This window comes from Euprymna scolopes, chromosome 19 (genome assembly GCF_053919585.1).
Source record: "Euprymna scolopes isolate OS-2025 chromosome 19, ASM5391958v1, whole genome shotgun sequence".
Classification (NCBI taxonomy): domain Eukaryota; kingdom Metazoa; phylum Mollusca; class Cephalopoda; order Sepiida; family Sepiolidae; genus Euprymna; species Euprymna scolopes.
Window position 1 is genome coordinate 89,628,505 of NC_136500.1, and position 23,967 is coordinate 89,652,471.

The window sequence follows — 23,967 nt, forward strand, 5'->3', positions numbered from 1 at the left end:
CTTTCAGGCGTAAGTAGCTTTCTAGCATGGTAGAGAGAGCTCACTTTCGCAGCAGCCTTCGCTATGCTCTTAATGTATCTGTTCCAATTCATGTTCCCTGTGAATGTAAGACTGAGGAGTTTAAAGAAAGTACTTTCAGGTAATGTGTTTTTGGCCATTGCTCTCATCCATTCTTCCAACTTGGCCATCTATATATATAAAAGGCAAACCGGGCGCACACATTTTTGTATGTCCGCTAAAGGCTTTTTTTTCACTGACGTTCTCGGAGGTGGGGGTTACTATTTTCGAGAACTTTTTATATCCTCCCTAGATTATAATATCGACGATTTGTGAACGAAGGTCGTCTCTACATTTATTTTGAGCGACTTCTAAAAAAATCTCTAGTTCCGAGTGTTTGCTTGTCTTTCTCGTATAAATAAATCGAAACTGAATCAGAATAATTATTGATTTCCCTAAATTTCAACGCTTCACACTTCTGCTTCCGTCTTGGCGTAGCGGTAACATGTCACGTTTTCTTTCACTTTTTTTTTCCGCCTTCACGTCGCGTCTTTGGGTTCGAGCCTCCCTTTTCTTTTCTTTTTTTTCAAACACCTGGGCAACGCCGGGCACCCTTACTGGTACCATCAAAGTCGCATATTTTACACACATTCCTCGACAATGTACAGATTTAATCATTCTCTGAGATGATCAGATCTAATCCTGCCTTTAAGACTCCCATATGCATCTATTATAATATTATTCTCATATCATTTTTCTTCATGCAACACACGTCCTCAACTCTCAGTGACCTGGTTTCACTTGCATACATCATCACATTGCATGCACATACCTAATAGACACTTCCCTTGGTCAACAGTGGAATGCACTATGTTTGTTATCTATAAAATAAAATGCGAAGGCAATTTTGTGTTTGTGCATATGTAACCACTTTCCACACTTTTTCCTAAAAAAAAAATGGGAGCGTTCGATCACTGAGAATGCAATGCACAAACAAGTACTTTAATTTGTTGCTGTTGTGGCGAACATGAAACTCTAACTGAAATAAATCTTGTCTTTCAGATTAGGATCAAAGTGTAGTATCTGTTGTCTTTTAATATAACAGAAGAATATTGTGTTATGGTGGGTTCTGTGTTCATGTCAGACGTCCATACATGGGAATATATCACAAACTTGTGTGTTCATTCTTTTGTGGACAGTTATCCTCATCTTCATTGTTGTTTCACCACGTTTCGGCCAACTCAGCCTCTGGTCTTCTTCAGGTGATTAACTGTGATAGGTGGGAATGCTGAGTCTTGTAATTGTATCCCCAGTAATTAATGCCTTCCATAGTTGTCTCACCACGTTTTGAGCCAACTAATCCTCTGGTCGGCTTTGGGTAGGATTAAAACTGCTATCTTCAGGCAATGGTCACCTGGAACTGTAGAGACTTAACGTCTCTATCCACTGTGCCACAGCAACTATGGAAGGCAGTAATTACTGAGGATACAGTTAGAAGATTCAGGAAACATAGACGATGAGTTGGTTGAAACATGGTGAAACAACAACAACAATCATTAAGATGAGAATAACCTATTTTGGAGGGTGGTGGGGGGGGGCTCAACTAATCCTCTGGTCTGCTTTCGGTAGGATTGAAACCGCTATCTTCAGACAAGGCTCGTGGTGAACAACAACTATAAAGATGAGAATAACAGTCCGCAAAAGAATGAATACATAAATTATGAAGACTCCTCTCAAAGGATTCCAAAAAAAAAAAAAAAAAAAAATATAATATCACAAACTTGTACAAGTATTTTCGCGATAGACCACGTCTTCTGTAAGCAGATATATTCTGAAACTACATTAATCAGAGTACTTAGATACGTCTGTTTCGTTTTAAACAAAGGTGGTGCAATAATATTGTGGAGGTCTGTGTTTGTGCCAGATGTTATCTATAATATAAATCTCACCTGTCTGTTTAAATGTATGTATGTATGTTTTGCAAAAGTTTTCAACAGAGGTGACGGATCCTGACAAGATTGGTATCATTTTGAAGTTCGACGTCTCAGACGACAAATATGGAAAAATTGGCCAAAAACATTAATTCCTTAATCCTAAACTCGGCCGTTTTGTACAAGGAGGTGGCGATTTTTTCCGCCAACATTTTAGCAAATCATCGTCACCGTCGGATTGATTTTGGTTAATTTCAACGCTTTTGACATCCGGTGATGTCATGGAGAGATCGGCTACGACGTCATATTTTCTTTCACTTTCTTTTCTGTCTTTGCGTCATGGGTTCGAGCTTGCCTGCATACTACCACTTTTTTTTTTTTTGCTCAGCATACACCTCCAAACACCCGGGGTCCTGGATACGACCTTAAACTATATCCAATGGTAAGGCCCAGCTTGTGGGCTTTGGGGAGTGTGGAGCCACCCTTTAATTGCCACTGCTGCCGGGTCCACTCTGACTCTGAGTGGTAGTACCTGTTATGGTCCCAACTATGGGTTAAATAGAAACCGACTTGAAAAAAACAAATATATTCTATCAAAAAATTGTTCTTTAAAATAACTGGATTCGGCATTAAATAACCTGAAAAGAGTTAATATGCCGTAAAACAACCAACCAACCAAACCAAACACCCGGGCAACGCCAAGTACCAGGCTTATAGAATAGAAATATTTTTAAGCAAGCTACCAATATACAACAGATGGAAGATACAACAGCGGAATTTTTCACAGTTCTACTGTGAAATCACTTGTTTTAGATTACAAAAAAAAGAATTTTTTAGTGAACTGTTTATTGTTCTTATTTTGATTTGATACGAGGTGGGAGGAGATTTGATATGGAGGGGAGGAGTCTTTTGGATAAAGTTATTACATTTAATAACAGTACCCTAGGGTTCCAATGGCAATCAAATAGACCAGCCCTTTCCTGTTTGTTTTATGACACTGATACTTGCTAGATTTAATCTAGGATTAAATCTGTGGTTGTCTAGCACCTGTATAGAAATGTTGAACAGGGCTTCCGGAATTATGTCATTCAAGTTGAGAGCAGCGGTCCGAATAACCCAAATAATACAAGTCTTCTAGATTCTGATTTATAAAAGGGGACTTTATGAAATGAAAAATAAGATTCGAAGGTATATTTGTGACTAGCAGGGGGTGCCCGGCATTGCCCGGTTATAAAATATGTCGAAATATATTTTAATTTATGCAAATTTCATACATATCACTTCATCGTCAATTTTCTATCGATTATTATGTATTAATATATTAATATTGTATCCAATATATATAGTAGTGATTTTAAAAGTAAAATATATATATATATATATATATATATATATATTAGTGATGGGACGATTCCAATATTTTTGCCGATTCCGATACAATTACCGATTCCAATTCTTTATAAATCACTAAATATTTAACTATAGAGTTCTTATTTTTCCCGATTTCTGTAAAAACACATTTTAAATATGCAGATATTTTCCTAAATGTCAAAATACACTTGTGGAGGATGATCTATGGATTGTAGCTTTACTAGTAGTTATAAATCAATAAATATTTATTACTTTACCATTATTACCAGCAACGGAAGATTTTGCTTTAAACAAAATTAAATTAAGAAAAACAATTAAAAGAATCGTTTTGGCATCGGAAAATAGGCAACAATTTTTCCGATTCTGATACCGATTCCGATGCCACCAAATTTTCCGATTTTTCTGATTCCGATTAATCATCCCAAAACTAATATATCATATATATATATATATATATATATATATATATATATATATATATATATATATGACGTTGGGTAATATACCATATATATATATATATATATATATATATATATATATATATGACGTTGGGTAATATACCATATATATATATATATATATATATATATATATATATATATGACGTTGGTGCCATCAGCTAAAATCGAAACCATAACCCAAACATACAGTGATCCACTGATACAAACATCTATTCTGATACTATACATCTGTTCTGTCTTCTGTCATAGAAGGAGAAATCCTTCTAGGTTAAAGCAATTTTTATTTTGTCCCCATTAGGCGTGCTGTAACGTAGTGCACGTTTACACACATTATAGCAGAGTACATCGCAAAGAACATAAGACAAGTAATAACTCGCTTCTTTTTATTTATTTATTTTTGTTACAACGACGTTTATTTCTGCGTACTTTCCTGAATAAATCGTGATCGTGTTCCATCTCTCTGACCTCTGTCCTCTCAAATATTGTTTTGAGCATGCTTTTGAATGTGATCTTCTGTCTCTACACATGTTCTTTTTTATAGTCTTTTTCACTTTCCCTACCGTGACGTCATTTCGCACAGCTCAGCATTTGCATACACACATCCGCGCTCTGTTACATTGCCTCTTTTTTGAGAACTCGATTTTCTCCCTCACCTTAAAAACTAACCTCTGCCATTTGTGAGGAGGCAAGTAAATAGGAATATTCTTAAATAATCACCTTTAAAGAAAACTTGGCTAAGTGAAATGACTTTTATTAAAAGAATAATAGATATTCACTTCGGTTATTAGTATTCTTTCTTTTTTTTTTTTTTTTTTTTTTTTTTTTGTCCCCCAACAAAAGGAGGGTTGACCTGTAAATTCAACCTTGTCTGTTCATCCGTCTACACTTTTTTCAATGACTACACCTTGGAATTTCTTGAAATTTTGCACAAACATTAAACATGATATGAATAAAAAAAAAGGTAACAGAATGGTGCCTTTCGGTTTAAAATGGCTAAAATTGATTATTTTACCATATTTGTCAAAAATTTTCTGTGTATATCTATTTAGCAGTTTTGCATGGTGCTGAACTCAAACTTAAGTATGTTCAAGGCCTTAGGAACTTTTGGGGCTAAATGGGGTGGGAGTGGAGGCAAATGATGGACTTAGTCATTTCTTTTTTTGCATGGTGCAGAACTCAAACTTACATATGTTAAGGCCTAAAACTGCACCGTTTGTTCATTTTCACCAGGATTTTATGTCCCCTGGGGACTTTTGGGGCTAAATGGGTCGGGGTGGGGGTAAATGCTGAACTTAGTCATTTGTTCATGCCTCATTCACTGTGCACTCCTGGGGGACCATGCATGCTTCACTTGTTTTTACTAAAACACACTTTGAAACTAAGTGATCCCAGGCAACGCTAGTGTAGCAAATGTGGTTTCTGAAACGTGGCTGAAAGAAAACGGATTTCATGATAACGGTACTGGTGCATGAGTACTTGTCATACTTGGCAAGCCATAAATGTGCACTCCCTGGTAAGCTTTGATAACGTAATGTCGGAACTCCAGACTTCATTGTTCATCAGGAAGTAAATAAAAAAATAAAAAACAGACAAAAAAATCAACCTTATCAGACCAAATAAACACACTGATAATATTTATGGTTCCATTGTGTGGCTTTTGTATCTTCATTAATGTAAATAACGCATTTATTTACATGAATAAAAGTTCAGCAAAGAATTCTGTGAACGAAATACAATATTCCTTTTTATCATTTTGCTTGTACTACAATATTGGCCAAATGTTTGTATAGAGCATTGCCGGGGGATGCCAAGTAATCTGAACGGTTATTATTATGATCGTCTTTTGATGTCTAGAAAATATGTATCAAGACGAAAAAGTTTTTTTTTTAAGATAAAACATTTATGTTAGAAAAATTTATCAGCAATTTTAACGTAGGAATATTAAAACAAACAAGAATGTTAGAACATAAACGATGGAGATGATTTAATGATGACGTCAGGTGATCTTAATGTTACGTGTACTGATGACGTCATGTTACATCTTAATGTTACGTGTACTAATGACGTCATGTTACATCTTAATGTTACGTGTACTGATGACGTCATGTTACATCTTAATGTTACGTGTACTGATGACGTCATGTTACATCTTAATGTTACGTGTACTGATGACGTCATGTTACATCTTAATGTTACGTGTACTGATGACGTCATGTTACATCTTAATGTTACGTGTACTAATATCATTAGACGAGACACATACAGTTTTTTTAGTTGAGAGTTTGGAATCAGACTGAAAAAGTCGGACAAGTTAGTATAAAAGATCTCGTCTTTGCGTTTTGGAAGCTGAGAGAAACGCGACTTGAACATAATGTAGAAATAACAATGTCTTGCAGGTGCGATGGGAAATGACGACCCCTGAATAAAGTTATATAAAAGTATGACTTTGGTTTGGTGTTTTCTTCCAGAGAAACTTTCAATTACAAACCAATCGAAAGGAAGGAGGTATGTGTCCAGCGTATGTTATGTACAGCCACGTAGTAAAAAAAAACAAAAAAAAAAAAAACGAAGAACATTACAATAATATCAACTGAATGTATATATACGAGAAGATAAGAGACATTTATAAATATGTATGCATATACGTAAATTATACACGTAAATATGATTATTAAAATGGATAAAATATTACGTTTAAAATGGAGGCGGAGAGATCTAGAGGCTCGACGTTTCCCCCCCCCCCATCTTATTGACCATCCCTCTTGAGAAAGCCCGCAATAAGACGGGCGAAACGTCGAGCCTCTAGTTCTCTCTGCTTCCATTTTAAATTTCACACGTAAATATATCCACACTCATTATATAGATTATTATGCAACACAAATAACTACAGCAATATATATTAACAGTTATCTTTGCCAAAGATTGTTCTATAACAAAGATGAGATTATCTATTCTTTTTAGTTGTTTTCTTAAGTTTTTTTTATGAATCTAGTCTACTGTATGCATATTTATTTCATTGCCGATACTTCCATTAAAACGAACATTTTGTGTTTCAACATTAATTTTTCTTCATTGTCACCACAATTCTCAATGCACCCTTGCCAGGAATTCAATGACGCATCTCTGCTTCTGACGCACGTACATGAGAGGAGCTACTTTCTTAGGGTCTCACACCGTCAATATATACAACAGAGAGATGAAACTTTCAGGTTATTAATGCATATATTCAGTTATCATAACAATGCAGTTTGCAATCCCTTTTAATTTATTAGGGCAGAATTTAAAAAAAAATAGGCATTACTTTTGGAATGTCTTTCGTATATATATATATATATATATATATATATATATATATATATATATATATATATATGTATACATACTAGCAGAAGTACCATCGTTGACTGGGTTCAAAAACAGCTTACAGAAAATGGACTGTGATTGATGAAAGCATGATAGGTGATGAAAAGGAAGGGTTGTAAAGAGATAGGTTTTGATACTCAAAAATTTTACCCTAAGCAAAATATGATGAAAGTAAAGATAATTTTCACGAAAATATACTTTTTTATATCAACTTTGTTTCCATTCGTAGCCAAGAGTGACCAACAAAATGATGTTTCCTTACAAAGAGAAAATGCTATATATATAATAATATAAATATACAAGAAATAAATGTTACCATAGTCAATAAAAGTTACTTTAATAGTAGAAAAATTCATTGGTCTGTATTTTTAAGTAGTTTGTAAAAAAATTTTTTTTTTTTTTAATTCACGAACCGGTTTAAAATCAAATCAAAATGGCAGCGACTTTGAAATGGAGAGCCCTGTTTTCAATTTGAAGGAGGGGCGCCTGAGCATTCTGTGTTAACAATTTAAGAGAGTTCCGTCAACGTAAGGAATATTTATAAACATATTTTAATGTTTTCCGTTATTTTGTGCTTGAGGAATATTCGATTATGGCATGTGTAGTTTATATAAAAATTCATTTAAGTAGTTATCGCCTCAAATTTCGTTTTAATTTCGGTTCACTGAAATTATTTCAAGTAAAGAGCATTAAAAACTATTTCAAAACAAAAAAAATATATGAACTGAACTTTTATTGACTATGGTAACATTTATTTCTTGTATATTTATTTTTTCGGGTAGTCGTTTGTTGGCTTTTCTGCTAAACACTCTTACTAAATAATATCGACGAAATATCGAAAAACAAAGAAACAAAAACAGTTTGGAAAAATAAATGAAGCTTTACTTACTTTAGTAAAATAATCCGAAAGACCAAAATGGGATATTAAAAAAGTAAACACGTAATTACTTTAGATTTTTAAAGCAAAGAATCGATATAAGTATGAATAAGAATAAAATGGCGCCCTTTTCAAGCAGAACAGCTTCATTTCAGTTGTTTTTATTGAACGGTGTAGTATTGCGCTGTCGGATTCAGGGTTGTACTATTGTAATGTAAAGAACACGCAGAAAGGGTTGTAATCAACTGAATTCCTTCTAGTACACTGACAGAAAAATCTTAAACAGATATATAAATAAAAATAAAAACGTTATGTAAATGTTTTTAAAAAGACACATAATCATGTGAGCAAGATTTTTTCCTTCTTTTGACACGATAACAAGTAACGTTCTTATTTTTTATTATTTATCTATTTTCGAAAGAGTGCCACGTGCAAGTGGAGAAGGAAAAAAACAGATTATGCAAAATTTGTGTTGAGAATTGTCTAAAGTTCCGACTTTTTTCTTTTTTCTTTGGCTTTAACTTTAATAAGAACGTGAATTTATGAGGTAAATTTATTCGACACAATATGATTCAACTCAAAAAAATAAATAAAAGTTCACGTGAATTACGATTAAAGTTAAGGTGTTATTGTGGACCCTCACCCCTTTTAAAACACCTTGTCAAACTTTGTGACATATTTACATTCTATTGAGGTCAGGCGCGAATAATTTTATTATACCATATTTCTTCGAACTGATACATAATTATTAAAGTATACTTACGCAAATAGATATGAAAAGTCTTTGTTAAAGTTTGTGTTATATTTCCATGGAGTACAGGCGCGAATGCAGACCTCACAATTTTATTATACCATCCCTATTAAGTTTAAACAAAGTATTCTTTACATTTATATCAAACACTCTTGTAAACGTTTTTTTTTTTTTCATTTTTTATTTCCATACTTTGGGGGCCGGGCGCGAACGCAGACTCCACAATTTTTATGAACCACTGTTCTGCCAGATCAAACATACCCATTCCTGATCCTCGATACATCTATCATTATATGTAATCAGTTTTTTAAAATAGTCAACCATATAGGAGCGTATTCGTGACCAGACACACACACACACACACACACACACACACACACACGTTCAGCTTTATATTTTATATATATATATATCCTAGAAGACAGGACAATTAAAATCATTTCCCTATACAGAATAGTTTTTTGCACCTCTTTTCTATCGTATGAAGATTACACTCGAGTATGTCTACAATCCTTATTCTAATTTAAATCAAAATCCATTACATGATTTTAATTCTTAAAGATGTCTAAAATTTAAGGCTTAAGCTTAAGGATGCCGAAGAAGAAATTGAAATTCAGAGAATCTAGTTTGATTGATGTCTAATGACTGCGGATCAAATTTAATGCAAATCTGATGTATTTGATTTCTGAAATCTGAGGTTGTGTCCATGCTATGCCCCCCTTAATCCCCTTTTAAAATGCTCCAATAAAATTGAAATTTGGGGAATATGTATTAATTGATATAAACTACCCATATTTCACATATTTTTATTTCGTCCATCGCAAAGTAACTAATAAAAGTGATTATATACACTTCTACTCACATCACAACGATAAAGTGAAAAAAGGTATTATAATTGGGTTTAATCTTAGAACCCTAAGAATATGCAGCAAAGAACATGCAAATGAAGAAATTGATTACATAGAAAGCACCTGCAAAAATTTACAATACCCTCCAAATTTTTTACTGAACACAAAAAGAAAAGCTCTAAAATTTTGATGTAACCAGAATGTAGACACCCCTCCAAAATAATCAAATACATAACAGAAAATTAATCCTACCCATTAGCAACAATAACAACAATAACAACATTAACAACAATAACAACATTAACAACAATAACAACATTAACAACAATAACAACATTAACAACAATAACAACAATAACAATATTAACAACATTAACAACAATAACAACATTAACAAAATTAACAACAATAACAACATTAACAACAATAACAACAATAACAATATTAACAATATTAACAAAATTAACAACAATAACAATATTAACAACATTAACAACAATAACAACAATAACAACATTAACAACAATAACAACAATAACAACAATAACAACATTAACAACAATAACAACAATAACAATATTAACAAAATTAACAACAATAACAACATTAACAACAATAACAACGCCATTTCCAAAAATCTAAACAAAATCGGCATCCAAATCACAAAAAAAAATGCTCAACAATCAGAGATCTAACCCGTAAAGCTGTATCCAACACTAAAACTAAGATCAAAGCAGGAGAATACTCCATACCCTGCCTTGATTGCGGCAAAATGTACATAGGAAAAGCGCGGCATGACCTTGATAAGAGGTTATAGGAACACAAAAGAGACGTGAAAAATAATGATACACTTAATGCTGTTTTTTGTCACATTATGGAGAATGATCACCATTTTGACTTTAATAATGCGAATCTCCTAAAACACATGCACAGTGAATCAACACGTCGTCTAATCGAATCTGCTCACATTTCCCAATCTACTAATATAATTAAGATAAAAGAAAAGGCTTCTTCCATATTCCTTGCTGATTCTCAGTCTTATTTCCGCATTGTACCATCATTTGATAAAGTACTGCCAATACACCAATACGTACACACACACACACACACATATATATATATATATATATATATATATATATACACTTAGTTTTATAAATATAGGGATTATCATTATATTTATCTTGTCTATAAAGATAAATAAGTAAAAGGTTGAAGGGAAATACTGTCACGATTATGTCTACAGAAGTTATTTGCAACTATAGGTAATCACAATCATAACAATAAAAAGTGATTATGTGATAGGATTATCAGATAAGCACAATAAGATAAATACATCAAGCATGGTAACAAGATAACAATATATAAACATCAACAAAAAGGAATTACATTTCTATGTGAAGATTCTGAAATTGTACACTGGAAAAATATTTTATTAACGTCATTTGTGATATCAAGATTTAAAATCGTTCATCAGACGATCACTTTGTCTAACTAGTGTGCTTGTGTGAAGATGTGAGAACTAACAGTAAATGTCGTTTTCAGAAAAAAAAAATCACCATGGCTTGCGGACATTATTCAGGCTTAGTTTGCTTGGAAGGCAAATTTACTTGTTTGATATGTTCAGTTTTGCGTGTCTTATCTAAACATCATTTCTCAGCAAGAAAAAGTTTTGCACTTGCGGTAGTAAGACGAACTTTTGCTTCAAAAATTTTATAGAGATTGAGACTCGGTTGAGCACCTTCAATGGAAATAATGAGAGATACGTCGTAGTCATAAGGTTTTGAGTGAGAATAGCAAAGTGTTTCTCTTCGCCTTGTGAGCTGACTATGTTTGGGTGTCTTATTGTTTTGGCAGCGAGTGGGGGTCTGTCTTTGTTTCCCTTTCTGGAGAGAGCGAGCAATGGGAAGTTTGTGTAATGTGCGAGAGAAGAAAACATCAAAAAGAATAACGCTATTTGTTTTGTTTTTTTACATCCTGACCACAACCATGTTGAGTTGTTTGGTGATGATGAGCTGTTTAGTAGGGTACCACTATTCAACGAAACATGTGTAAAACATACTTCATAAAAACATAAATAAAATATTATGAGTGTGAATTAAATGCATATTCTGGATTTGGAATATTAACTAACAATCTATATAATTACAAAGCTCAGATCAGCTTACTTGCTTCAGCATTTCTGACTTTCGGTTTCAAAAAATTCGTCTGCTTACCTATTTCATGACTGCCCTGTCCTAAATCGGATATTAAAAGCCACTGCTGCTATTCAAAGCATTCACAAGGTCAACAATTTTTTTTGTTTTAACTTATTTTAACGCGTTTTCCTTACAAATAAATGTAATTTAATCCCGTTGAGCTAAAAACAAAAAAAAAACGAAAAAACAAACTAGTGTAAATATAAATATACAATATATAATTATCATCATATTTATAACCATATTTACTGCTTTTAGTAGCGCTCCTGTTGATTCTGACGAATTATTTTTTTCAGGCCGTACTTAACAAATATTTTCTCTTCAAGGAAGGGGGAGGTAGAAACTTTGCTTTAGTAGTGCTTTTAGTAAGACCTCCTTAATTTTAATTATTGCTTGCAGTAGTGCCCTAGAGGCTTCCTGGGTTTTATTTTTTTCACTCATCACTTAAAAAAATGTTTGCTCAAGACAATATAATCTCAAAACCACTTTTTAATTTTTAAAGAGCCAACGGGTAGACTAGTATGTATGTATGTATGTATGTATATATATATATATATATATATATATATATATATATATATATATATATATATATACAGTGGCGTACGTATGTAAAATGGCGCCCATGGCAAAGTTTGAATGTGCGCCCCTTCTTAATAATTTATACCTTAGATATATCTAACTACTAATTTTAATTTTTGTCAAGCAATTTTTGCGCCCATGTCAGAGTGGCGCCCATGGCACGGGCCATGCCTGCCATACCCTAGATACGCCACTGTATATATATAAAAGCTGAATGTCTGTGTGCGTGTGCGTGTGTCTGGTCACGAATAGGCTCCTATATGGTTGACTATTTTAAAAAACTGATTACATATAATGATAGATGTATCAAGACACAGGAATGGGTATGTTTGATCTGGCAGAACGGTGGTTCATTAAAATTGTGGGGTCTGTGTTTGCGCCTGGCCCACAAAGTAAGGAAATAAAAAATTAAAAAAAAAAAAAAAACGTTTACAAGTATTTTTGATATAGATGTACATAAGAATACTTTAATAAGTATGTTTTAACTTAAATAGGGATGGTATAATAAAATTGTGGGGTCTGCATTTGCGCCTGGCCTCCATAGAATGGAAATAGGCACAAACTTTAATAAAGACTTTTCATATCTATCTGCGTAAGTATACTTTGATAATTAGGTTTCAGTTTGAAGAAATATGGTATAATAAAATTATGGGGTGTTCGTTTGCGCCTGACCTCCATAGAATGTAAATATGTCACAAAGTTTAACAAGGTTTTTTTTAATATAGATCCACAGAATATTGTGATAAGTGTTTCAGTGTGAACAGGTATGGTATAATAAATTATGGGGTTTATCTATTTTATTTTTACTTTCATCATATTTTGCTTTGGTTTTGATACCCCCAAATTCGAAGCTATCTCTTTACAACCCTTCCTTTTCATAACCTATCATACTTTTATAAATCAGAGTCCATTTTCTGTAGGCTGTTTTTGTAAACCAGTCAACGACGGGTACTTTTATTAATATATATATATATATATATATATATATATATATATATATATATATATATATATAGAGAGAGAGAGAGAGAGCAAGATAGAAATCTAAATGCATCCTGTCAAAAGGGGTGACGATGCAGGCATTCGCAGGCAAGGGAATAAAAACTCTTTACCATTTTTGTAAATGAATTTGAATGCAACAGTTGCATGCTGCTACTATCGATGATAAAATCAATAGCAAAATAAACTTATGAAACTAAGAGGGATACTTCTGTATATATTTAAGAGAAATGTTGCTGTGTGTATGTATTGGTTTGCCAAGCCGCATCATGCCAAGCATAAACAGCAGTTAAATAGAACTAATACTATTGTTCATAAGGGTGCCAGCTTTTTGTATCATTTTAAAATTGATATTAATTATTATAATTCTATGGTAACTTGGGAAGCTAATATACCTTCGTTTTTGTGGATGTAGGCGCACTAATCCAAAATATAATTGTTAAATCGGGATTACTTTAGAATGTGCAAAATGTGAAGAAAAAGTACCAAATAAAAAGCAACAATGTTTCAATTAGCCCATTTCTTTGTAATCATCAAAGAATATTGGAATTATTTTTACCATTTCCTTGTGATTCTCTATTCATTGTTGTCATTTTTTTTTTTGTTGAATGTTTCCTTTCAATTATTGCCTTTTTTGTCATTTTTGTTCAACTTCGTTATTCGATTTGTTTTTTATATCTTGAATACAAAAGAATAAAACAAATATATCCGTTAGCTTCAGGCATAAAAAGTTACACACACACACACACGCACACACACACGCACACATAGCATAACCATGCTGACACACTGCTGACTGTTATATTACTAAAAGTTCTGTATGTGAAAGGTGTTTCTGCTTATTCTAGTATTGTTTCTAGTCTTCCCAAGCTTCTTGGAGTGTTTGGATTGTGCAATTTTTGCTTCACAATAGACTCCTACTGCTGGTAATGTTACAGAGGGTACCCATTGTTTGTCGAGATGGCATGGAGACAACCTCTTTTCTCTCTCTCTCTCTCTCTCTCTCTCTCTATATATATATATATATATATATATATATATATATATATATATATATATATAATAAGTTCTACTCTCTATTGCGTATTGAGTTTTTTAAAATTCGGTTGGGATTAAATTTTCTATATACAAATACTGTTATTTATATTAGTTTGAAGTTTACCATTGCGAATATCAGGTAAACACTATATCCCTTTGTTTTCATTAATATATATATATATATATATATATATATATAGTGCTCCACAGACAAATTTATCATTAGTTGACCTTTGACAACTAAATATTTTTGCTTACTAACCAAATAGAAAAGTTACTAGCCAAACCTACATGATTTTTGGAATACGACATCTTTGTTCTGTGACGAGTACGTATATCATAAAAATCATTATTTTTATTTAAATAAGTGTAATTCTAAATAGGCGTCGAATTTTATGTTAATACTTGAAGGTATATATATATATATATATACATTCAAATTTCTTCAGATGTTTTTTTCAAACAGCCCTCATCAAAAAAAAGGATATTGTTCTATTAAACTTTTTATTGTTTAAATAATTTGACTTTGCTTGTTTTATTAAAAAAAAAAAAGTTGAAAAGATATTTTTCACTCGGTAGTGAGCTTTAGAAAATTGTCGGCAAAAGATAAACGTTTTATTAATTCTAGTCGACACTTTGAAAAATCACTCATAAATGCGACTGTTTCACTCGCAATGTAGAGCCCTGTATATATATATATATATGTGGTTTAAATTATTGTCAAATGATATTCTATATAAAGAAGACATACACCTGTTTCCAGATTTTTTTTTTTTTCAGTTATAGAAAATAAATAGAATTTGCTTGCAATAACTTATATATTATTTCATGTATTCACATAAAATATTATAAGGAGATATAATAGAGTATGTACCGATTTTCAGCATTTTCTTCAACAGTGCTCAATACATGGGTAAAGCTAGGTAGTAAGTTTTGAAAATATATATGGCAATTAAGCTACATATTCACTTTAACTTAATGACTCTCTATGTAGCATAATTTCTATAAATATATTTGCATAACTGATTTTACTGATATATGCACACGCATGCACATATACAGGGTGACCCATATAAAAGTAGCCCAGAAAATGTAGTTGAGAGGAGGAACATTCTCTTATTGTTTTAATTACCTGTTATATTATAAAAGATGCTGGAAGTGCTCCCCGTTTACATTTATTCATTTCTGGTCACATTTAACAACGTTTGCAGTTACTGCCTGTAGATCTTCTCTGGTGATTCTCCTGATAGCGTTGGTAATGTTCTCCGTTACTTGGTCTAGATTGTGAGGATTATTTGCATAAACTTTTTGTTTTAAAATCCCCCAAAGATAAAAATCACATGATGGCAAGTCCGGGGAACGTGGTGGCCATAACCCTTTGTTTATTGTTCTCTCTTCTGTAAACATTTCATGAACTCGTGTCAGTGGTCTGTGAGATACGTGGCATGTAGCGCCATCTTGTTGGAAAAAGAACTGCATTTGGTCTTTTGTCAGTTGGTCGTTAAGAGAATGATGAGATAGATCAGGCTACTTTTAAGTAGGCCAACCGGTATATATGTATGCATTAATATTACTGCATAATCTCATTGACACACTAGTTCTCATTAGATCATTAAAGTTAAGCAACGTTGAAACTGGTTAGTATCAGGTAGGTGATAGTTTGGGAATATTAGGTGCTGTATGTGCTCTCCACTTAGCTCTGCAGTGTTTCCAATCGACCTGAACATCTACTTGCCATTGTAATTTAACCCTGCAGACTCAAGCGAGGTATGGTTTTGGAGGTCGCACAACTCTGGCCACAAATGTTTCATGCACAGGCACCCTTACAATGGGTATCCATAGTCTGTCCAGACTAAACGGAGCCAACAGCAGCATGTATATTAAAATCTTTATGGAGACTCTGTCTTGTACATTTCAGTTTAGAAACGGTATCTCCATGACTAAACGTCTTTATTTTAAGTGTGTCCGATTACGAGGTTCTCTTTCTCTATTGTTCAGTCTTAAGTTGTAAATATCGTTCTGCATCCCATTCAAGCTTGAAATGACATTTTTAATTCCTAACGCACAGACTGAACGGATGGATTCTAAGAATATTTTTTTCTTGTTTCATGCCAAGCAATAAAAAAAAATGTACCAACTTTTCCAGCTAAATGTCAAACTCTTCAGTTGAATCAATTATCTCCTGTTGAATAATAGTAATCACATTTGATCTTTGAATTGCGGTCAATTTAATAATTCAGAATTTAACCCCCCCCCTCCAATCACCCCCTTCAATTTGTTAGTAATTATTCAGCAAGAATTTGCTATAACAATCCTGAAGACGTTGGGTATGACTTTTCACCTGATTTGCCTTCCAGGATGTCAAATTATACCTAACGGATTAGTCCCGGGAAGGGGGGGGGGATCTCATGGTTGACCGAATAAATACTGTCACCGTCTGTGGGATCGAGTATGCCGAGTTCAAGTCTGCACAGATCTATTGTAGTTATTTTCACATTAATGCTGTTGTTACAACCGAGGGTGGCAGTGGAGATAAGCTCCCTCTCCCTAAAAAAAATCACTATGGCATACGTCTGAAATAGCCTCTGACAACCAAGTTCAGCTCCTGGCTTTATTGAGTGGTTTAGCTACTAAGCTTGGCGAAACTTTATAATAACTGGAAGAAAGGATGAAGGTAATTCACTGGTGCCTTAAAACCAGTCACTTCAGGCAGGTGGGGGATCATCAACTTTGGATGGTAGCTCAGCTAAGAGAAGGCAACTCTGATTCAAAACCTCTGCTGCCTTGTAGTATTACCCCATCAGGGGAAAGGCTATGGAAGTAAACACCGACAGAAAATCTAGAGATGGAGTCCTTAAGGCAGCTTGATTTTATATTGTTATCGCCTGCAACTCGTGTGGTGAAGTTAGAGCTAAGCTGTATCAACTCTGTCTTTGCTTTGGATCCTCTGGCTTCGCAGAATGGAGGGGACTACTGCACGGGCAACAACTATCCTCCCATATCATCCCGCTCAGGCTGTGTAGCTCCATTGCTACACCATTGTCTCCTGAGACGGATGGTTGCCAACAACAACAACTTTTGGGAAATGTATGAACCCACCAGTTATTCTAAACTATTAATAAATCATATAAAATGAATAGTATTTTTAGTGATTTTTTTTATGCATTAATGAGTCACCATTTATTAAGACTAAAAGCCACTCAATGACACAGATTAATGAGATGGATGGATTGTCAGATGAATGATGAACATTATGAGAAGATCGGAAATAATAAATCTGACTGGTGGCCGCATCTCGGCACTGTGAGTCAGGTGACAAAGTGCAGGTGCATAAAAAATGGTCAAGAAAAATCAGTCTTGTGTGAAATGTGAACTGAGGAAGAAAATTTTTCAGGTGCAACTTTTTACACATGTCGACCAGTGGAACATGAGAAATTCGATAAATATATGGTAGAATTGTGCGAAAAAACACAAAAGTAAGCTCGATGATCGAATAGTCTCATCCAAAACATTAAATATATAGTGTCAAGAAATTAAAGATTAAGATGATGTTTGCTGAGATTTAAAAAAAAAAAAAAAAAATTGATTCGGTATTTAATGAGTCGGTATTTAATGTGGGGGAAACCAGCTCTCCAAAAATGGGCGCTCTGATTAAAAACAAAAAATAAAAAATGTATCAGTCATGAACGATTTCTCTTTTTTGATTTACAGAACACAATATAAGCACCTCACATCCAGTGTCTTTGTATTAGAGATTTTTATCCGCGAATCTCAGCAACAGATGAGATTATTCCTGTAATAACCTGGTTCCTGTTGATTGAGTTGTAATGCTGTTTTTGTGCAGTTCTAGAAGGTTGATCCTCCCAGACTTTGCCTTCTCTCTTTAAGAAGTGGTTAGTTTATTACTAATTACTTGAGGGGCCCTCATCGGGGAATGCCGACACGGCTGCCCATGCATTTTTTGTGGGCCAGAGTGCCCCTCTTCAGGGGCGTTAACTTCTCAATTCAACTTTCCAACCCTGGTGTCACAGTTCTTGCAGTAGGAGAGAACTAAATACCTCCAGTGTCTTTGGGTTTTTCTGTAGTAAGCATTCCAATCTGTAATGTTAACTTTTGTATATTTAGCTCACCAAAGAAAAGTAACTGATGTAATTCAGTCCTCCTACTGTTAGATGAAATGAGTACCACTTGTGAACTCTTCCAAAGGAGTAAACAGGTAAATGAAACCTTTGCTACCATATAAAGTTTTCAACATAGAATTTTTTCTCTCAGTTTATTTTCTATGCATTATTTAGTTAGCTATCAGGTGTGTATTTCAGGAAATCGACATTATTACTTGTATTTTTATTTATTACTAGTAGGGTGGTGGTGTGTGGGTGGGTGTGTGTGTGTGGGGGGGGTGACCGGTCCTAAAATATGCTTAAATATATTTTAATTGATGCAGATTTTGTACTTATTATCGATTGGATATTATATTGTACCTAATATATAATACTTGTTTAAAAACGGAAATGACTTGGGTGCCATCAGCTAGAATCGAAACCAAAACACTTAGTACTGCAGCTGCGTTCCTTACTATTTGAACTATCGGCAGCTCGATGAGAAAGATTTAAAATTAAACCACTTTTAGCTATGAATGAATTTGCACATGCATAAAAGTAATAGAAATATGTTGGCAAGTTGAAATGAACATTTTGCATTTCAACTTGTGGACATATTTCTGTATTTCATTATCCATCATATATGCATCTCGCTTGGATCTAGTTAGTCCAACACTAGACCTCTCCTGTCAAAACTCGCCACTCCAACAGTCGATGCTCTGCTGTCAAAACTCAACTCCAAAACACAATGCACTGCTGACAAGACTTGCTACTCTAATGTCCAAATCCAAAATCGATGCAGTCTCTGAAAATCAGGCATTTTATTTCTAACTGAAGAATCGTATTTGCATATTAAGTGACATTATCGCTAGCATATACAAAGAAAAGGTGGCCATTTTCTTCTCTCTTTTCTTCATCTTTTTTGTCTACACGGGACCCTACAGGCTGCACAAAAACAGGTTTGTACCAATTTTTTAAGTGTTTAATCACAGAAGAGTGACTCACATTGCCTTTAGTAGCATTCCAGACACATCATACAGTTGATAAAACTTATTCTCGAATGGCTCAAATGCTTCTTTTTTTCTTTTTTTTTTGCATCGTGCAGAATGTAATCTATCACGTGTTAACTATCTATAAGACCTTCTGTCTCTTTCTACTTTCAGAGTGACAAATCTGGATGTCCATGAACATACCTTATCATACCATCTCAGCAATGATTTACCTCTTTTGCTGCATGCTTTTACCATTCTTTATATACATAAATTTACAACAACAGAATTATCACAGAATAGCAGCTTTAATCGACAAATAACATTGTAAAATACCGTATATATCGTAATTTTCAAACATCCACAAATAGTTTTAGGTATTTCCTATTTTTGTATTTATTTTTTTTTCAACAGTTGCATATTATTGTGAGCTTGGGTTTATGGTATCATGGTGAATAGATATATACTATACTCGGCCCAAAGGAAGAAGTAATGCCTGGGAGGACAGTCTTATGACAACCAATTCGATACCTCACTATCCACCTGCATTAAAACATAATTCAATAATAAAGTAAAACAGTTTTTATTTTTCATTCATTTAAAAATGCTTAGCAGAAAATCTTTTTTTTTTATATGATTCCTTGGCCTTCTTGTAATGAAACTACAGAGACGTATGTAGCAGCAGTGATAGCTCGCATATGCAAATGACCAAGCCATGGTGCAAGTTGACGTCACAGCGAAGGTAGAGAAGGAAAAGAAAAGCAGAGAGAGATTTGGAACTATGTGGGCGGCAACAGCGAGGCGAAGTATGTGCCGGTAAAAGAGATTTGAAAAACCTGTGTGGCAGCAACTGGACTTGAGCAGACGTGTCAGCACAAAAAAGTTTTATTAATCACATGTCGAATGAAGAGACTTGTAAAATCCAGACACAGTGGTAGTTTGGAAAGTACCACTAATAAATTCCTTTTATTTCAACTTAAAAGAAACTGAGTCGAATTGCTTTCCTTCCTTTGTTCCTTTGTGAGACTTTCATGCACAACATCAAGTCTGTGTGTTAACATATAAGTACAGTGTTACATTTTGTACTAAGATTAAAGTGTAATATCTGTTCTTAGGATTCTGATGACATCGGATATTTTATTATTGATGAAACTATTGCTTATATTAAGAAAATTTTACAGTCCAAAGTACATGATATTAATTTATTAGAAACTGTTTAAAAAATAAACATGCAAATTAGGAATACCTAAAATTGTGGTTATTTGTATATGACATTTCAAAATGTTAAGTTGTATCATAAAATTAGGTTTTGATGTTAATATGGTTAGGATAGGTGGAAAAAAATCCTATTTAAATTACAGTGCTAGTATTTTTATTGCTACTCTAGTAAACAATTCAGCCCATTTTTAGAGTTATCAGAGTTGTTTAAAGAGTTCCATTAAAGGGAGATAATTCCTGAATTTTATCATAACACCTTGCTCACGCCGACTGTTGATCCTTTTATGTGCCTGTACAATCTTAACATTTTCGTCTTTTTTTTTTCTTTTTTTTACTATAGAGAATATGAACATAAGTTTAGTCTTTTCTTTGAGGTAAATATGCAAAACTAAATAAACATATATTTTTTTTGTTAATCTAATAAAATAAACGTACAGCCAGCAAAACAAAATACTGTATTATAAGAATCTATTTTCAAATTCTACTAAAATAAACCATCTTTTATGATCCATTTTACTATTCTTTTAGTGTGCCTGATGTTTTCTGGTATCATGGAATCTTTCTTTGAGCCTCTGTGTTTATGAGGTAATTAGTAATTCTTCTCTTGGTGTTAATGGGAAAATACTTAGTGACATGAATTGCTAAGCTAAATGCCTGTTCCATTGAAGCCTTTTCTTTTTAGTTCTGATACTTAAGAGAAAAGTATAAATCATTCGCTCTTTCTTTGCAGCACGATTAGATGTTAGGGCATAAAACTAATGTTGAAAATGGAATTTACCACATAAGGCTAGAGTAAGAAGAAATCAGAAAATTCCATTAGAAGTTAAAGAGTAGAATAAGAGCCATGTGTCAGCATATCGTGTCCTCGAGAAATCTGAAATGAGACATGACAAAAAAGATGAAAAAAAATCTTTGTCATTTGCAGGTAAACTGATTGGATCTGGAAATCCTTTTTTAAGCCACTCCCACCTCTGATGGAGCAAGCGAGTAAGAGCTTAGTAATTTATAGAGTTGTAAAAACAAAAGAACAAAGGACATTGAACAAGTGTGTCATGAATATTCAAGTATCTTTGTTTTATCAGTGTTCACTAACATACAAGAACACTTTGGCGATCGTCTCATCAGCAGGGTGTGCGCTCCTAAATGAGCTTCACATTCACCTGATCATATTTTCATCTGTAAGGTTATCACAAAAATAATGTCTATCAAAACAATTCCTTTATTCCTGTATGAAAAGGCCAATCAAAGCTTAAATCAGGCCAGTGGCAAGAGAGAGGTGTTTGAGAATTATTGACAATTTTGTTCGTTGTATTCTGATGCGCTTGCAAAGCAAAGGTGCACATTGAACAGTGATAAAGCAAAGACTGTTGAACATCTATATATATAAAAGGCAAAAGTGGCGCGCGCGTTTTTGTATGTCTGCAAAAGGCTTTTTTGAGGGTGGGTGGGAGTCTCAAGAAAGTTACTAATTTGGAGGACTTTTTATATACTCCCTAGATTATAATATGTATGATTTGTGAACGGATGTCATATCTACATTTATTTTGATCGACTTTTATAAAATTCCCTCTATTCCATCCTTTCGCGTGTTTGTTCGTCTTTTTCATGTAAAAGCAAAACTAATCAGAGTGAAGTAGGCCACCTGGCTTTCCAGCCAGAACCTCCAGAAAGGCAATTAGCTTTGATCAATGTTGGGAAACCCTCCATATCAAACAGTTGCTACTCATTTGGAGAGTTTCCTCTTCTTGGGAGAAACTGATTTTCCTCAACATCGTGAGGAAGTAGAAACTGGCCTGCAGCCAACCTTTATTTTTGCGCCTGCATGATTCTTAACTTATTCACTTCAAGTCGACTTTTAGATTGACATTGATAAATTTGAACAACTTCCTCTTGCGTCTTAGCGTAGCGGTAAGATCTTAGCTTTTCTTTCACTTTCTTTTCCGCCTTCGCATCACGGGTTTGAGTCTGTCTGCCTACTACCCTCCCCCCAAGCAAACACTCGAGCAACGCCGGGCACCCCCGCTAGGTTTTCTTTCACTTTCTTTTTCGCCTTCGCGTCATGGGTTTGAGCCTGCCTGCCTACTATCACTTTTGTTTTGTGCTCAACACACACCTCCAAACACCCGGGCAACGCTGGGCACCCCCGCTAGTTCATGACTAAAACTTAAATGAATAAGTCAAGGATAGACTGAAGTTTATTTGTATAAAATATGGCTTGATTTGTGAAAGGATTGTGAATTTTATTAGCAATTCAATTGATGGTATTTTTTTTATTTGGTTCACCCTGTAATTACATTTTCCCAGAAAGAATATAAATTCAATGTAAGCTAAATTTATTTACATAACTAGCAGGTCATCTGTCATTGCTGTGCCGTAAAAATACACTTAAGTATGATATTTTAATTTAGGCAGATTTCATATTTATTATTATTATTATAGAACCAATACTGTATTGATTATTATAAAGTCCACAATATATAACGATTTCAAAAGTTTTTAAAAAAATGACTTGAATGTCATCATCTGATTATTCGGTTATCAATTATCAATACTAATCGAAGACATTCTGATGCAAAACCTATCTAAGAACACTGTCAGACGCATAAAGTATCGTGTGAAATTTCATAAAAATCAGCCCAGCCGTTTTCAAGTTCAAAGGAAACAAACTCACACAGGCATACAAACGAAGTTTTTTTATTATTATTATTTAATAGTAGAGATATATAGATTATTCAATATTAATTACCCTAATTTTCAATGATTGCAGCTGGATGAGAAATCAATTTTTTTATTCAACATTGAAATAAATCTGTAATTTTTTTTGTATTATTGATATTATTCGAACTATTATTCTCATTTTGGATGTTATTTTCATAACATTTTGATTGGTGTAACGTCTGACCTTGTTTGGGTGCATTTTGTTAACCCATAGCACAACGGATGTAAGTGCTAAGTAATAATCAGTTCAAGTGACAATCTCTGTGAGTTTGAAGGTTCAATCCTCAGTATGGACAATACTAAGAATACAATTAAAAATTAGTTAAGACTGCCAACTGGTTATGGCTAATCAAACTAGAATAAAATTAGTAGTGTTTGACATCTTTGAAAATATATGTAAGTCAGTAGAGTGATACGTGGAAAAAATGAATACAAGACTGTTTTAGAGGATGGGAAACAGATTCAGGAACAAAAATATCTTGTTCTCTGTAACCTGAAAGAGGCATTTGAATTATTAAAATCA

At 33.6% G+C, this 23,967-nt stretch overlaps 1 protein-coding gene across 2 annotated transcripts in view; it reads left to right on the forward strand.

Annotated features, from left to right (window-relative positions):
- The window catches only part of LOC145239828 (Golgi-associated PDZ and coiled-coil motif-containing protein-like), a 455,294-nt gene that overhangs the window by 419,448 nt on the left and 11,879 nt on the right, over nt 1–23,967 (forward strand). The window contains exon 2 of one of the 2 annotated variants that reach the window (XM_080103364.1): nt 19,683–21,233. The exons of the other annotated variant lie outside the window; for it this stretch is intronic. Within the exon in view, the coding sequence (XP_079959490.1) occupies nt 19,683–19,706 (24 nt within the window). The 3' untranslated portion in view covers nt 19,707–21,233. Of the gene's footprint in view, nt 1–19,682; nt 21,234–23,967 lie in introns of those variants that run through there. 2 annotated transcript variants of the gene reach the window in all.